The sequence below is a fragment of the Rhamphochromis longiceps genome, linkage group LG11 (genome assembly GCF_057381845.1).
Source record: "Rhamphochromis longiceps isolate RC_006_pf linkage group LG11, R_longiceps_female_GT1.1, whole genome shotgun sequence".
Lineage (NCBI taxonomy): Eukaryota > Metazoa > Chordata > Actinopteri > Cichliformes > Cichlidae > Rhamphochromis > Rhamphochromis longiceps.
This window is the reverse complement of record NC_140567.1, coordinates 31,378,840-31,395,049: the sequence shown is the minus strand read 5'-3', so window position 1 is coordinate 31,395,049 and position 16,210 is coordinate 31,378,840. Positions and strand designations below refer to the sequence as shown.

General features: G+C 39.5%; 1 protein-coding gene across 8 annotated transcripts in view; it reads right to left on the bottom strand.

Annotated features, from left to right (window-relative positions):
• Positions 1-5,241: 5,241 nt before the first annotated feature.
• Positions 5,242-16,210, bottom strand: part of mef2d (myocyte enhancer factor 2d) — a 75,218-nt gene continuing 64,249 nt past the window's right edge. For 4 of the 8 annotated variants that reach the window (XM_085423643.1, XM_085423641.1, XM_085423642.1 and 1 more), the window contains 2 exons: positions 15,980-16,048; positions 5,242-9,414 (listed from right to left, as the gene is read on the bottom strand). In XM_085423643.1, the coding sequence (XP_085279769.1) occupies positions 8,979-9,414; positions 15,980-16,048 (505 nt within the window). In that variant the 3' untranslated portion in view covers positions 5,242-8,978. Of the gene's footprint in view, positions 9,415-15,975; positions 16,049-16,210 lie in introns of those variants that run through there. The other 4 variants (XM_085423647.1, XM_085423648.1, XM_085423646.1 and 1 more) reach the window with 2 other exon arrangements.

Genomic DNA, 16,210 nt, shown 5'->3' with positions numbered 1-16,210 from the left:
GAGGTAAACCTACCCCACTTATACAAGCTAAAGTCATGCAAACCAACTCCTTAAACCCAAACTGCAAACTCAAGTTGAATGTTTTTAGCTGGGTGTGGTCAGTATTGTGCTGCTACTTCTTGTTACACTTCTGGAGATCAGACCATGCACAGTATGTTAACTTTCTATGTTTTGTTACATTGACTAACTCATAAGACCCTCTAAAGCCAATATTATTAGTAAGTCATTAGGTTCTTGTTGCACTCCAATGATCTATTCTTTATCTCCTCTAAGTATTACACTTGTTTTTCATTTTCTCCACCTTGTTCCTCTAAAACAAATATTCCATATGCATCTCAACCCTGCTCTGTCCTGCCTAAACAGAAGCATCTATCTGTGTGTGGACAAGGCTTAAAGACTCTTGAGCATATTATATCACTATCATATCCTACCTATCAAACCATCAGGCTCCAGGCAGTGTTAAAATAGAACAGAAGTTGCACCGCGCTGTGCAATCTGCTGATGACAGCTGCAAGTTGCTTTAATAATCTAGGATGAGTGAGACTGCAGGAATGACACAGGAATCAAAGCTCTAATCCTCCACGAGAACAATATTAGCAAAAGTTGTGACCTGTAGTTCTGAGTTCATATTCAGCTGGTTGAATAGTAGTAGAAGCTATTGTAGTCTTCACAAAATGACAGATTCAAATGTCCATTCACTTTTTAATAAAATTATATTAAATGCTTCAGAAACCATTTAATGTGATCTCATCTGATATTATACATATATACAAGAATTATACAGTCCTACAAATTACATCCATATCTCCATATTCATTTCATGTTTCTATGAGTTGATTATTAGATATTATAATATTTTATGTCCAGTTCAGCGTTAGGTGAATGAGGCGTAGGCAGAGGAGAGGTGGTTCAGTTCCTCTATTGATATAGCTTTGTGTGTTTCTGCCAGATGTCCACACAGTAATTCAGTTAGTGCACAGAAATGAAGTTAGACTTTAGCTGCCCGACAGTCCACTCCCATAAACACAGAGACACATATAAGAGGTAAAGGGGAAGAAGCTGAGTCATAATTCTTTCACTTCTCATTTTCTGATCAACCTCAAATTACACTCTGAACACAAAATTTAAAAATCACACGTATAGTTTTTTTTTTACTATACATATTCAAATCACACAGTGAACAGTAAGCTCTAGAAAGATATGATTACAGTCAGAAAATGGCTGCCTTCATGACTCAGCAGTAGGAAGTGGGGTTGTATGTCTCGCAGACAATGCCTGGACTGTCCAATATGACTTTTGACTGATCTGTCTGAGGGCGTGTGTGGTTATTATTAGCAGCCTCTTGAGCCAGGAGAATATGAGTCTATCTGAGACATGCACCTGATCATTGCTGTGGACAAGCCAGCTGAACGTGCCAGATGACAGCCTGCGGTCAGTTCAAGCAGTCCTGAGTTGGGTTGGTTGAGCAATTGTGTGGGTATCCCCTTTTTGTCTCACATACCCAACCAACTATTTAAATGTCTTTTTGTCCTGAAGCCCATTCGTAAGAAAAAAGGAATGCTACGACTAATTACAGACATCACTACTCTACCCCCTGACAGAAAAAGCAGGCTGTGATCTTCCTCTTTATCAATTTAGTGCTGTACTGTACATTCATATAAAGAAACATCTTAAAAAACATATTTAAAAAGAGAGAGAGAAATATCCATATTGGGGTTTATAAAATACACATTTACTTGGTTTGTACAAGCCTGGTACTATATATCAGCAATATTAAATACTGGCATAGTTTCTTTAACACTTTGCTTGGTACAAATTTTTGATGATTTCATGTTAATGTGAACTAAAATCACCTTGTTGAATCTATGCCACAAATAATTAAAGGAATTCTAAAAGCAAAAGAGAATCCATCCCATTATTAGCAATGTGTACCTCATAAAGTGTCCAGGGAATGTAGCGATCTGTTGTGCAGACCTGTGCAGACTGGATTTCTTCAAAGTGGAGAACACTAAGGCTTTTCGAGTGAGGAACTACAGGTTTTGGCACTTCTGCGATTGCGTCATTTATCCCTCAGGTTTATTTCTTGAAAAAAAAAAATACTCAGAAAAAAGTTCATGTTGGCATGTTTTCACGTTGAAATCATTTGAATTCGTGGGCACATTGTGATCTACAGTTACATAGCTACATGCAAATGCTCCTGAAAGCAGCTGTGTAAGATGCTGCTATTCATGGAAAGTAGCTCCACATATTTGACCTGGCAGATTTTTATGCCAGATGCCTTTCCTGACACAATCCCCAAGGGAATTGGATCTCCTCTTGAGACTGAAGCAGGTGTGTTTTTGTTAGGCGAATGTGTGAATCCATACAGTATGGCGCCACCAAGTAGCATTATTGCTTTCCAGATACAGATGTTAACACAAATTGTTAACTGTGGGATATATATGTGCAAAGCAACAGCTGACTATGGATAATATAGACATGTGTAGAAACATTTATTTAGCTGTATTGTTAATTTGTTTCAAATATAATTTTATACGCTCATCACATCTTCCAGATGTACTTCCAATCGCACTTTTGCAAATCACTCTGCTGCACTCTCAGTTTGTAGGCTGCGAAATAAAAATAGACTTTAACACACTGGCAAGTAGAATGAGCTTGGGAAGGTGTGCGTCTAATTATTTCTCTTGTGTTTCTGAAGCTCATTAAAGTTGTCATACATTGTTTTTCCTGTAATCGCCAAATAATTATCCTTTGATACCACATACTGTAAAGCTTTGTTTACCCATCATCACAAAGCAATTATCTTTGATTTTGAGACATATGTTGAGATGAAGGAATAATTGCTTGTTATATTAAGATAATTGGACAAATTGTTTTCTTGCGATTTAACTCCAGGAAATCAGCATGTTGTTTTAGAAAGTCAAGTAAGTTCAAATGTACTAACATATTTTTAAAACCCTCTTTAGAAGTAGATTGCATCCACTAGGCAGGCTGCTTCTTATATTTAATGGTTAAAAGCTTCAGCTCAGTGTTTAGTGTATTGTGCCACTTTTCTTGGAAACAGATGACTTCACTTTAAACACTAGACTGGAATCAACAGGGAGCAGGAAACCACCCTGCCAAATTGTTCTTAAGCACCATCCATCCATCTTCTTCCGCTTATCTAATTCAGGATTGTGGCTGAGCTAGGGCCTGTCCCAGCTGTCATAGGGCAAGAGGTGGGGTACAGCTCGGACAGATCACCAGTCTATCACAGGGTTAACACAGAGAGACAGTCAACTATTGAGGCTCTCATTCACACCTACAGCCTATTTAAAATCACTAATTAACTTAACATGGATGTCTTTGGACTCTGGGAGGAAGACAGAGTAAGTTTTCTATTCATGTATATATGCGATTAGTCTCAGATGGCTCAATATAAATAAAAGAAATTTTCTGAAACATTTAGCTTTATCTGTCCTTTATCATTGGGTTCAAATGTGGAAAAACCCCACAAAAGCTGTGAATATTTTTCCTTTGCGGAGCAGTCACACATCACATTTTATTGCTCTGCACTTAGTGGCAGTTACAGCACTGTGCAAAACTCTCAGGCCACCCCTCATTTCTCTATATTTAGCTTCCCCGGACTCAAATACTCTTGTATTTTTTCTAACTTTTGTACAGTACTGTAAGTCCATAAGTATTTTGAGAATGACACGCACTCTGTATACTGTCACATTGTTTTTAAAATGAGAACTTAAGATGTGTCTGAAACACAGACTTGTAGCTTTAATTTAACAGGTTTTAACAAAACTGTTGCATTAACTGTTTAGGTATTACAGCCATTGCTATGCAGACATCTACACTTAATCAGTCACTGATAACAAAGAAGTTTCATCCAAGTGTTAAAATCACTCCATATATTTAAAATCATATTGGTCTGTCCTGTTACTTTTAAGCCTCTGAAAACTGGAGACAAACACTAATACCAAACACTCTGGTGCCCTCTAGTGGTGGCAACACCATGATGCATCAAATCAGACTAAAAAAAAGGAATCCAAATAAGTTACACAAACTCAAACTTTTTTCTGTAGGTCAACTCGTCTATTTAATATATAAAATACGGTAAAACATACGCAAAAAGGGGAGGGTAAGAGGGGACCAATGGATACTTTGGTACAATAACAAACACTTTTTTTTGTAAAAGCAGTATAGAATTTGTAATAACATATCAGTGCATACTTTATTTATGAAAATATACACAAATTGTATATCATTCTCCAAAAACAAAAACAAAATTATCTTTACAACAAAAAAGCAGACTAGCCGAACACAATATATTAGCTATAATTTATTTAAACTTTTTTTTCTTTAATTTCACTTTTTTTTTTTATGTAATCCTGTGTGATGTGTTTTTGTGTCAATATTACATTTTATTTCCTATAACATGATTCACACTTCTGTTGTTTTGAAACGCCCATGCATTGACATAATTGTGTCTGGTCAGAAATAAGTTAGACGTGTCACGCTGCCCCACCCCCTTTAGACTCAGAGGTTTGTACATTGGACTCAAAGTTTTGCAGCATTGAAGCGATTTGTCGACTCAATCAGCGATTCCATCCACAGCCACACGTGGAAACTAATATCACTACTCGTGTGTTGCTTGTTACGTGTTATAAAAATCGTGCAACATTAGTAACACCCTTGTTGAAGAAGAAAGAAAAATCCCAAAAAATGAAAACAAAAATATATTTATAGAATATTCTTATATAATAAAATAAAATTCCAAAGAAAACAAGAGGTCTAACCTACACAAAAAAACCAAAAAACAAAAACAACAACAACAAAAAAAAAAAAGAAAATGCAGAAACCTATATCATCATGACAGCTACTATCAGTGTGGCTGTGGTAATGATGATAAGAATAATAATAACAATAATATCAATTGTCAGAGAACAATTAAAAACAGACTGTCACCAGCACAAATTAACACTGGAAAGTGAGTGAGACTTCTAAACATCATTGTACAGGAGCATATATCTCTCTTTCAGGGGGGGATGCAAGTTCTTAGAACGGCTTCTCAGCACGATTGTCTGTTGTGTGATTACAGCGACCCCTAGTGTTGTTCTAAAGAACATGTTAGGGCTTCACGAGGGCTCTCACCTGCCTGCTCACAAACAATCTCATTTCTTGGACGAAACATAACAATTTGCAGACTTTTTTTGTTTCTCTTTTTTTTTTTTTTTGTTCGAAGCTCAGGGCACAACAGTCTTAACAGTCAAAGTGTTTACACTCTGGGGATTTATGTTAACTCTGCCAAGCACTCAGAAAAGCAATATTGACACTCAGACTTGTCACAGAGGATGAATGTGTGTGTGTGTGTGTGTGGGGGGGGGGTGTGAGTGAGTGACAGACGGAGAAAAAGGAAATGAGAAATCACTGATGAACTGAAGGGCGGATGATGGCAGTAGTGTGTGGGATGAAGCTGCAAGTCGAATAGAGTTGGGAGGGGGGTTGGTGGTGGTTGTGTTTCTCATGGAAATGACCCCAAAATAATTTGACTTGTCATTTCAGCGCTGACACCCGCTATCTGGACGGAGTAAACAGAAGAGGAGTGTGTAATGAAATGTGTGCGTGTGTTTGTTTGTCTGGGTGTAAGATTAAGCTTCCAGAGAGGAGGGGAGAAAAAAAAAAAAAACCAAGTGAGTGACAGGGGTGAGAGAGAGGTGACGAGGGCCTGCCCATGAGAAGGATGTGGTGGCTGGATGCGGTAAAACCTAAAGTCGACAAGTCTGCGTTGGATTTGGGAGGTAGTCATTAAAAGATCAAGAGTCATTCTGAAACCTCCGGCTTAGCGACGAACGACACCCAAACGCCAGTGCTTTTAACAAGCAAATGGACGGAGGCTGAGAGTGCTTTTAGGAAAAATAAATACATGAATTTGCACTTTTGACCACCACGTTTAAAAAGAAAAAGAAAAACCTAAATCAACCGTTGCCACCTTTATAGAGTAGAAAAATTACATCCTTCACTTCTCTTTTCCTTCATAGTCTTCTTAAACTCTCATAATATAAAACTGCAGCCAACCAGTGACAGGCGAAGGAGAGATCCTTTAAATATAGAAACATGGCTTTTAATTGGAGGAAAAGGTAAACCTCTAAAAGGAGAAGAAGAAAAAAAAAAGAGGGATCAGGGAAATCCTTGGCTTGCTTAATCATAAACTATGTATTTATTCTAGAGTTTGACTGATATGGTGGTAGCGGATAATAATCTTTTGCATCAAGTTGCACAAAATACCCAATATTTGGCAGTCGCTGCACGAGGAAAAATTCCAGTAAAGTTTAATTTAGCTAAATGATACAATAGGAATGGCATTTTTTTTGTTTTTACTAATCTTTAGTTTTTAGCAGGTTTCAAATAAATGCTTCCATAAAAGATTCATTTGAAAGATGAAACTACATCAGCAATGACTTTGAAAGATTTACAATTAGTAACTGAATTTGACGTAGACAGTGCTACACAGCTATAAGAAAATTTCTGTTCCAATTTTTATACAACATAACTCTTTTGTTTGAAAAAAAAAAATGTAAACAACTCCTTAAATTGGACTTATGATCCTTTTCCTTGCTTTCTATCCAACGTATGCAGCTCACACTAAACATATCCAATCCTTTCAGCCCTAAATGTTCGATTTTTGTTTTCTACTCTTGGTTCTTTACAAAGCCAGTTGCAGCAGTCATTTGAGACACGAAGCACTGGCCATGGCCACCTACCTGCTATTCCAAGTCTTTTTCTTGTGAGGGGCAGGCAAATAGAAAAGAAAAAGTAGTTGGCTTAAAGGGAGAGGTGAGGCTGCTTTCACAGAGTTGATAAACTGAGGGTCTGCAAAAAAGATATACAAGGATTTATTTGAACTGTGAGTCATGCAAAGCTACCCTGATAAACTTTAAGTTTGAAAATCTGGAGCTGGAAATGGGAATAAGAAGTCTCATTTAAAAAACTGCTTCAATCTATTAACTTAATATATTGACTCTTGCAATTATTGAATTATTAATTTAATTAATTAAATTGCTCCAATTAGGCAACCACACTGAGACCCTTACTGTAGCTTGTAAATTACTTAAATTAAACTACATCAAAAGAGAATTTTGAGAAATAAATAAAAATTGCAATATGTTACATGTACCTGCCATTTTTAGGTTGTTATCCAGCCAAATACATCAGTCTAACTCTAGTGTGTGCGTGCTGTGCGTGCGTGTCAGAGGTGGGAGTTAAGGTAAAGTGCCCTCCATCAGCAACAGAGTCCTAATCATTGCTCACTCTAAACAGTCCGAGTCACCACGGCTACGTCTTCCCTTCCTGCCTCTACAACACCCTCTCTGGGCTCGTCCACATATTACACTTTATATACACACATAAATAATAATAATATAACAGAGACAGATCCACTGAGAATCAATGTTTGTTTGTTTTTGTTTTTTTCCACTTCCTTAAGGGATATCCTGCCGAATATATAGTTTATATATACAATCCCTGTCGTCTGGTCTAGTCTCTTGCCCCAAATGCAGAGCTGCCCTTGCTACCGCCTGAAGCTGTTTAAATATATACTTGAATATGATTTTTTTTTTTTAACCTTCAAAAGAAAAAAAAAAACCTTATCCCTGTCACACAAAAGCCACAAAGGTTACAGATTGCTTATATACATGGTACCTCACGATTCTCCTCTTTGAACATCAGCTATCTATTCAAAACATGAATTGCTCACAAAAATAATTTCACCTGTGTGCGTTGCAGGTGTGTGTTCAAGGATGAAATTGAAAGTGAAGATTTATCCAAATTCACTTGGTTTAAAAAAAAAAAAAAAAAAAAAAAAAAAGCAAAAAAGAAAACAACCAGTTGAGGTAACAAACCCGTATACACACACACGCACACAAACAAACCAAACACACACCTTTCTCAGCATCTGTAGTTGACACGATGTGGGCGAAACGAGGAGAATCTGCGTCATGTGTCGTTGAGCTGTGGCAGCTCGTCCCTGATTCAAAGAAAAGCAGTCTTTTACCTCGGCAACAAATCACGTTCCTCGTTTTACAGCTGGTCTGCGTGGTTCTGATTAAATAAAGACCCCTGGTGGTCGCCATTCTTGTACAGGACCCAATGCCGGCCATGTTGATGGAGCCGCCGACTTGACTGAGAAGGGAGGCAAGTTATTCTTTTAGTGTCTTCATATTCAAAATGAATCCAAACTCTAAATGTCAACAGTCAAGACAGAGGGACAAAACTCCACGCTTTAAAAAAAAGAAAAGGAAGAAGAAAAAAAAAAAAAAAAAAAAAAAGAGCACAGCTGCTCCTCTTAGAAAACAAACAAAAATCTAGAGTGATAGCAATACAACTGTGGATGGGCGGATGTGTACATCGATGTGGACTCGTTGGTGGCACCGTTTTAATACAGCGCTGTCATATTTGATCAAAACCTACCAGACAGTAAAGATATGAAGGTGAGAGATTGCCACCAGCCGTGAATCATGGCAGGGGCATGCTGGGAAACCAAGTTTGGCTTGTCTGCTTTTCCAGAAACTGTCAAGAAGTCCATGTGGCCAAATTTAATCAGGCCACAGTTCCTAACCACTGCAGCCTGATTACAAACTCATTCACTTCTATCCGAATCCAGCTGAATGATGCGCAGCATGGTCTTTTTTTTTGATAAATAATTCCTGGTCTTGTTGGGTTTGGTGTATGTCAGTGAGAATACATTACAGTTCAAACGTGACTGCACATTGCTATACGAGTGAGTGTCCACATGTGCGAGTATGTTAGCATGCTTGTGTCATGTATGTATCCATGTGAGGTTTACTGTGTAGACAGCAGGTTACTGGGTTGGTGGTGGGTGGATTTTGTCTGTGCGTATGCAATGTGGATATTGGGGCTGCTGGAGCTGGTGGGGCATGTACACAATCCACAAGTACACATCTCCATCCTCCATCTGTCCATCGATCCGTTTATGTGACCCAGGTGTCCAGTCTCATTCTCTTGACGTTGGTCCCATCCTGTTCTTGAGGCTCTGCTGATGAGGGCCGCAGAAGGACCATGGTGGGCTGCTGGGCTCCGGCGCCGACCTGGTGGTGATAATCCAGACCCCCACCTCGACCCTGGGTGCCATCGTCTCGGTCGCTGCCTTCATATGAGCTGCCATTGCTGCTGAGACTGTCAACAGGTGAGCGGCCTTGGCCTCCCGCTTCAAGACGCAGAGTACCAGGGTAGGCGATGGACACCAGACCTTGTCCCTGGAGTTGACTCTGGCCCACTCCAACTCCAGCCACCCCACTGGTGGAGCTGGGAGTGCTGCGGTCACGGTTTGGTGAGACGGGTTCGGACTTGATATTGACGTTGGGGTTTGTGTTGACTGTCAGCGCGGCACCCTGTACTCCCACTTGCCTGGAGAAATGACGGATAGAAGAAGAAAGAAAAGAACAAGAAGCATTATGTCAGTATGAAATTACACAACTACACGTATTATCCATCAAAAGTACATGAGAGCAGATCTTCATTAGACAAAAGTTTGCAGGGATGGAACACAGAGCTCAGCCAAAACTGTAAAAGAATGGTCGCTTTAAAATGAATGGATCAAAGAATTCAGTAAACATATGCTGGACTTGTAAAATGAAAAGCAGGATTTTCAAGCAAAAGGCACCCAGGTAACACTATACACTCGGAACACGAAGGCGTGTGTGGACTTAAGCACATGGAGAACAAAGACACAAAGAACAGATAAGGCTACATTTAAGGGCACATTAAAGCAAATTCAGTAAGCCATGCAGCTGAAACACTCGGATATTAGGTTTGATCCCATAAGGTCTACAGCTGAACATCATACTGGAGCATCAAAAAAGATACTCAAGCCATTATTCAGTGGATGCAAGTAGCTAAACAAGAACATCTGCATTTTGTATTTGCTCTGTTTTATATCTTTGTTTGTGATACAACAGCTATTAAAGGGCCTAAAGAACATGTTTCCTAAAATAAATGAAAGAATGACACATCACACATTTTGAAGGGTTTAAATATGATAAGAAGTACGACAGAAATTAAATATATTTTAGTTGTCGTTTGCTAAAATTATGTTTATTAAAAAAAACTGGGAAAATCTGTTGCAGTGTAAAAATATAAAAATATTGGAATTGAAATGTTTTTACATGTCTATTTTAAAGTTATATTTTGTCTTTGCTGTACTTTGTATTTTATTCTTATGGGAAAATTTTAGGCACACCAAGGAGCAGTGCAAACCAAGACTACAATTAACACACAACCTGTAAGGCTTTTGGTTCAGGGTTTTTTTTTTATTTTTTTTTTAAACACTATACTGTTATACTATCCTGTCATACTTGATCTGGTAAGGTTGCTTTCCTCCATGCCTGGGCCACTTCCACAGCTCTTTAATGAGCAAATCTCCCTTTGTGCTTGTGGATTTTTATCTCCATCTGTCCATTTTTTCTGCCAGGTGCGCCCCTGATTCCTTCTCAGAAAGCAGCTAACTTTTACTTTCCCTTGTACTCAAAAGAGCATCTTTTTCACAAGGTCACAAATTACGCATCCTCCACTCTTCTATTCTGTTTTCGTGTGCAAGGTCATTGCCATGTTCGTTTTTAGCTGCATATGCCACAGAGCATCTTTCCCGGCCGATATGGTCCATGCTATGAGAGCGGCATCGGTATTATATTCAAATAGACAACTAAAGCAGCAGCGTGATCTTCCTTCCTTAATGGCTTTTTTTCATGCTGTCCATAATTTTTTTTAGCATTAAAACCAAAATTTCTCTTGTGCTGTTCGTTCCCCCCGGAACATTTTAACATTATGTCACATTTGATTTGACTTGATTATTATTAGTTTACAAATCTATCAGCAGTTCTCTTAAACCTCCAAGTAGCGCCAACCAAGAGCGTCACAGTAGAGTGTAAATTATGCTCTATTGTTATATATGATAAATTGTATTCACTTGGTGTTTTGTAAGTTAGATCAGCATAAAACGTATTTTCCAGATAAACAGAAAATATTTAGATTCACACGTGAAATGTTCACAGGTTTTCAAATGAACCAATCCACACCTAACTCCTTGACTGCGCTGCCCTAAGATCTTCAGGACAATTATATGCCAAAAAGCTTTCGTCTTTGTCACCATCTCTGCTTCTACCTGCCAAAACTCTTTGATCAGCACCACCTCACCCTCCTCCGCTGGCTGGAGGCTGAGTCGAACCTGTCACTGTGGCTGACACCGACTGTTGACGCTGCGGTGTGGCTCGCTCCTTTTAACGCAGTCGACATGATTTTTTGGATTGGGCTCGTTCTATCTTTCCCTCTCCTCCAGCTTGACATGGTGGATCTGAATTTGAAGCTCCCAATTACTGCGTTTCGCCCCTTGGGTGTGTTCTAATATGTCATATCATGAGCCATCTGCACCACTGTATCTCTAATATTCCCTCAATTACTGGCAGACTGAGAGGGGAATTTAAGATAGGACTCCTCCAGGCGATCTGGGTCCGTGGCACTCAAATGTGCTCGCTGTCTTCCTCTGTCTGACACACACTTAAAGTTGTGCACTCTTCCTGCCTTACATAAAAATGCTCCTTCCCTCCCGTACTGTCTTACAAACACACCTACACACACACCTACACACACACACAACGACACAAATCCCTTGGTAGGACGATGCTCACGCCGTCTCTCTCGTACCCACTTCATCAAACCTGCGTGTCGTGGCTCGGGACGGTACAGGTAGATGGATGATGGTGCCACAGGGGTGCCGTTGCTATGGCGAGTGAAAACGGCTGAGTCAACAGTCCAGTGACAGTGATGAAGGCGAGAGCGGCAGGCTACCCCCGAGCACTAACAACATGGTGAGCACAGCCAGAAGCAGACACTTGGTTACAGTGCGGTTTGTTGAGCTGCAGCCGTGTTTCCCAAAATGCTCTGCTTTTCTCAGGATGAGAATTGGGAAGAGAAAAAAAAAAAGTTCATCTTTTCAAGAATTTTAACTCCAATCAGACTGTTGACCTGTGCACTATCAATGAAATACTAGTCTATTAATACTGCTGATCTTTTTAAGGGGTGTTACAGATCAAGATCAGTTTACTAATCACGAGTAGGCCTACTCATCAGCTCAGCAGGAGCTTTTTCAGGACTGAGAAATTAGCCCTGGTGATGTAACAGTGATGCTATCAGTATTACTTTGGCTTAACAGAAACATTTTACAAACTGAAGTACAGAATGAAGGAATAAACAGGTACTGGCGTAGCTGACTTCTTGACTATTACTTTTGAGTTCAGCTTTCTAAATGGTGTTCTGCTGAGGATGTCCATTACTGAATCTTAGCTCCTCAGTTAGTAATTGCAAGCAGTTCCTTTGTCAGATTAGTTTAGTTGAACCATCTTGGTGGTACATTAAAAACAAAGGAAATATTATCTGCTTGACGCCATGATACTTTTGTTTCTTTCTTACTACTAACCACTGCTGTTTTGGAGTTAAAGTACCAAAAGGTTCCTTTGTGAAGCAGATATTTTGGGAAAGCGGCATGCTGCAGCTGTGTGGCTTAAGTGTAAAGAGTACTATACCAGCAGAGGCCCTCCTCCCTACCAAAGAGCAAGTTGGGCTGAGAAGCCAAGCTGTGGAGGGAGGTGGAAAAAGAGACAAGCAAGTTTTAAAAAGCTAAAACAGCAGGGAGACAGTGGGACGGAGACCAGTCATGGTCAATCCAGACACGCTTACGACAAAAAACAAAGGGCCTTAACAGCTGCTTCGGTCAGGCTGGGATGTTGTTAGAGGCAGAGTCGTGAAAAGCAAGAAGTGCTTAAGCCTGTGCTGAGAAAATGTGATCCACATGCAAAGCACTTTTACAGACACTTTCAGTAAAACTGAAATGGTTGAGTTTCCTAAAATGGGATCAGGCAAATTGGCAATCTGTAGTACAAACTCTCCTTAAAGGAATATACCACTAATTTTCTGTGTAGTTTGCAGAGACCTTTATACTTAAAGTCATTTTTGAAATTCTATTCTTCTTTAACTTTCTTTTGCCTCTGCGTCAGTTGTGAAATTGTAATAAATTCATGCTAATTAGTCTGTTTATTAAAGTCTGCTTATTAAAGTTGAGTCCACGTGGTGCCAAAAATCAGCTTGCTGTTGCTAAATAAAGATTTCTGAGCCCCATAAAGTAATTCTGCAATTTAACAATCTAACATGTGACCATCTTATATAAATGTAATGGATAAATAAACAAATTACCCACATGGCACACACTTAATAGAAATAAAATTGTATTTTTATTGTACAGGTAGAGGGATGTAAAATGAATCCCCCGTGGTTTCTAATCTAGGGTTTGAGAAAATACTGATTCCCACCAGGAGGTTTAACTGCTCATACTCTGACAGCATGTACACACCATGCCCTGCCAACAAACAGTGTGTCCTCTCAGCAATTTATCAGAGTGTGCACCGTCTCCAAAAGTTCTTCCTTTTTTTCAGTTTGTGTTTACGAGTTAGGAAACAAGTATAACGAAAAAGAAAAGCTGGGCACAAAAAAAAAAAAAAAAAAAAAAAAAAGAGTTGGAAACCAATAATTTTTTTTAAGCTCCGTACTGATTGATTAGTAGCTATGTACATTAAAACATCACTTGTGTACTAGCAAACAGCCACCCCTGAAAGTGGGTCTGTTTGTTTCCTGTGAATGTCCCAAACAGAGGCTGTGTCTGCTGATAACACATCGACTCAGTGAGGAAACAAACCATGGCGACATGTCCTGCAAAACCAGTATGCAGAGACCACTTCTCCATAAACACAGACAAGCTGAATGCAAGGCTGCGCAGCGAGGGGATTTAGGGGCAGCCGTGACATTAACATTTAGATTAGGAAGTCAGGTCGAAGATGAGAGTCAACAGGTGTACACCAAATTAACTGAGCCTGACCAGGAAAGCAGGAAATAAGCAGAATGACAGAACTAGTGGAAGAAGGGATGATTAAAACGAGGGAAATGGAGAGAGTAAGTTGACAGGAATCATTTCCTTGTGAAGCCTGTGGTGAGGAAAAGTGTGGCCGACAGCGAAGGCGAGGCTCGCAGCCAAGCTGTCAATCACCATTTGATTGGAGGAGCTTGTTTGCTCGCTGTGAGGCTGCGGTGTGATGAAATCAGAAACAAAGCAGAGCAGTCTGGACTGCAGAAGAGCCCACGTCTGCTCATGCTGTCCTTAGGAAGGCACGATTTTCCGTTTTGCCGAGAGAACAGTTTGGCAAGCTGGGAAAGCATCCCACATTTTCTGTGGTGCTTGCTTGTTTTCAGTGGCAATGATTCTGTTATTCTGATCCCACACACAACACTGTAAATCCGCCTGGTGTCAATTCCAGTGTCACACCTGAGGTTGCTGAAACTCTGCCACAGTCAGCATCTGGGCGGCATGATTATGCAGAAAATGGGAGATCCTGCTTTTTCGTATTTTGAGGAATGTCTTGGTTATTTTATTATGAAAGATATCCTTTGTTAGAGTAGCTCAAAAAGCGATGAAACATGGCGATCAAACAATTAAGGAGTAGAGCAAAGCAAAAACGCCAACTTTCCGCAGTTCCATGAGCTCAAACGTAAAACTTCCTGCTCCTTCTGTTTCTTTTCTTTTTGCAAATACTTGAACATACTTGAACTTTGAGCTTTTATCTTCCTACAAAATTCCTGAAAATCATTAGTATGTTAAGAATATTTTTGATATGAAAAATGCTCCATATTGCTGTCGGTATAAGAAACAGTTGTTGTATTATTACAGCCAACGCTCAAGGAAATCACTGCTGGCTGTTTTTTCAGGATCTCCAAGTGGTTCAATTGATTTGTTTGCAGAAGGATTTCATACAATCTGGACTGCCATTTGTTAACATTTACAAGGCGATATGAAGAGTTCTGCTGCATATGAGCTGGTGGTGACTGTTAACTATATGCTGCTTTTTCAAAGATGCTCAACCCCCTGGAGTCACAGCTGTTGTATACACTAACAAACAACCCATTATCATATTTTCCTGGATGATTTTCAGCTTGTCAGACAGAGGAACAAATAACAATCTCTTTCCTGACAGCTAGAATTATTCTAAGTGTCTTTAAAAAAAACAAAAAAACCAACAAAAAACACATTTCTCTTATTTGTTTTATTTTGAATCTGTTTTGTGATCAAGATTCGAAGCCAATGTTTAATTGAGATACATACATTTTGAACAAGAGGATAGCAGCACTTTAACGCCCCTGTCTGTGTGTATACGAGTATTTTACAGGGAATTAAATATCAACTGGAAATAAACACGTCTTTTTTTTTTTTTTTTGTAAGAAATAGCTGCACTTGACAGTGATTCTATACCGTCGAGCTCTAAATTATTCTTTTAGTCCCACTAGTGTAGGAAATTCAGACCAACGTGTACCTGAGCAGTTCAATCTTCTGTCTGACTGTCAGCTGAGAGTGACAGCTAAATGGCTGAAAAGTAAAATTTTAATGCACTAACAATGCTGGTGGCGCAGAGCTGTGCGCTGGTTTTGTGTTAGGAATTGAAAGCAGCACCCAGAGACTACTTCCATTCAAGAACATAGCAAGGTGCTGCTGCTGTCACACTGAAGCTTCTTCCTCTTTGTTGATGACACTTCCAAAGAGCTTCAGATCTAAGCTTTAGGTGGCATAAAAACTCCTAGAACCAGACTAGTCAAATGATAATCTGAGAGGGAAAAAAGGTGCTTTTGCCTCAGCAGAAGTGAACGAGCGGTGATACACGGAGAGAGCAAAGCAACAGGCATCACATCAAACATACAAATGGAACGAGAAGACTGGCTGATATTGTGTTTGTCATGTAATTGCATCAATTTTGTATTTCTTTTGGTTATTTTGGTCACAAACTGTCAAGTTATTATAGACTCATAATTCACTGTGGGAGTATAATAATTTGACAGATAAACAGTGTGGCAGAGCACCAGATGCTATCATGTCATTCACCTCAGGTTAGCAGCAAAATTGGAGATGCAGTTAACCATCTCCGCATTCTGTTTCTCTGCACCCCACATGCTGTGGAGAAAAAGGGGGGGAGGGAGGACAAAACAAGAGGCAGTTACAAGCTGCTCCCCCACCCACACATTAACCTAGCAAACCCAGAATGGTCACATAAAGACTTAGTTGTACCAACTTAATTTGTAAAGTAGAAATGCAGTTGATTAGACTCAGGTAAAG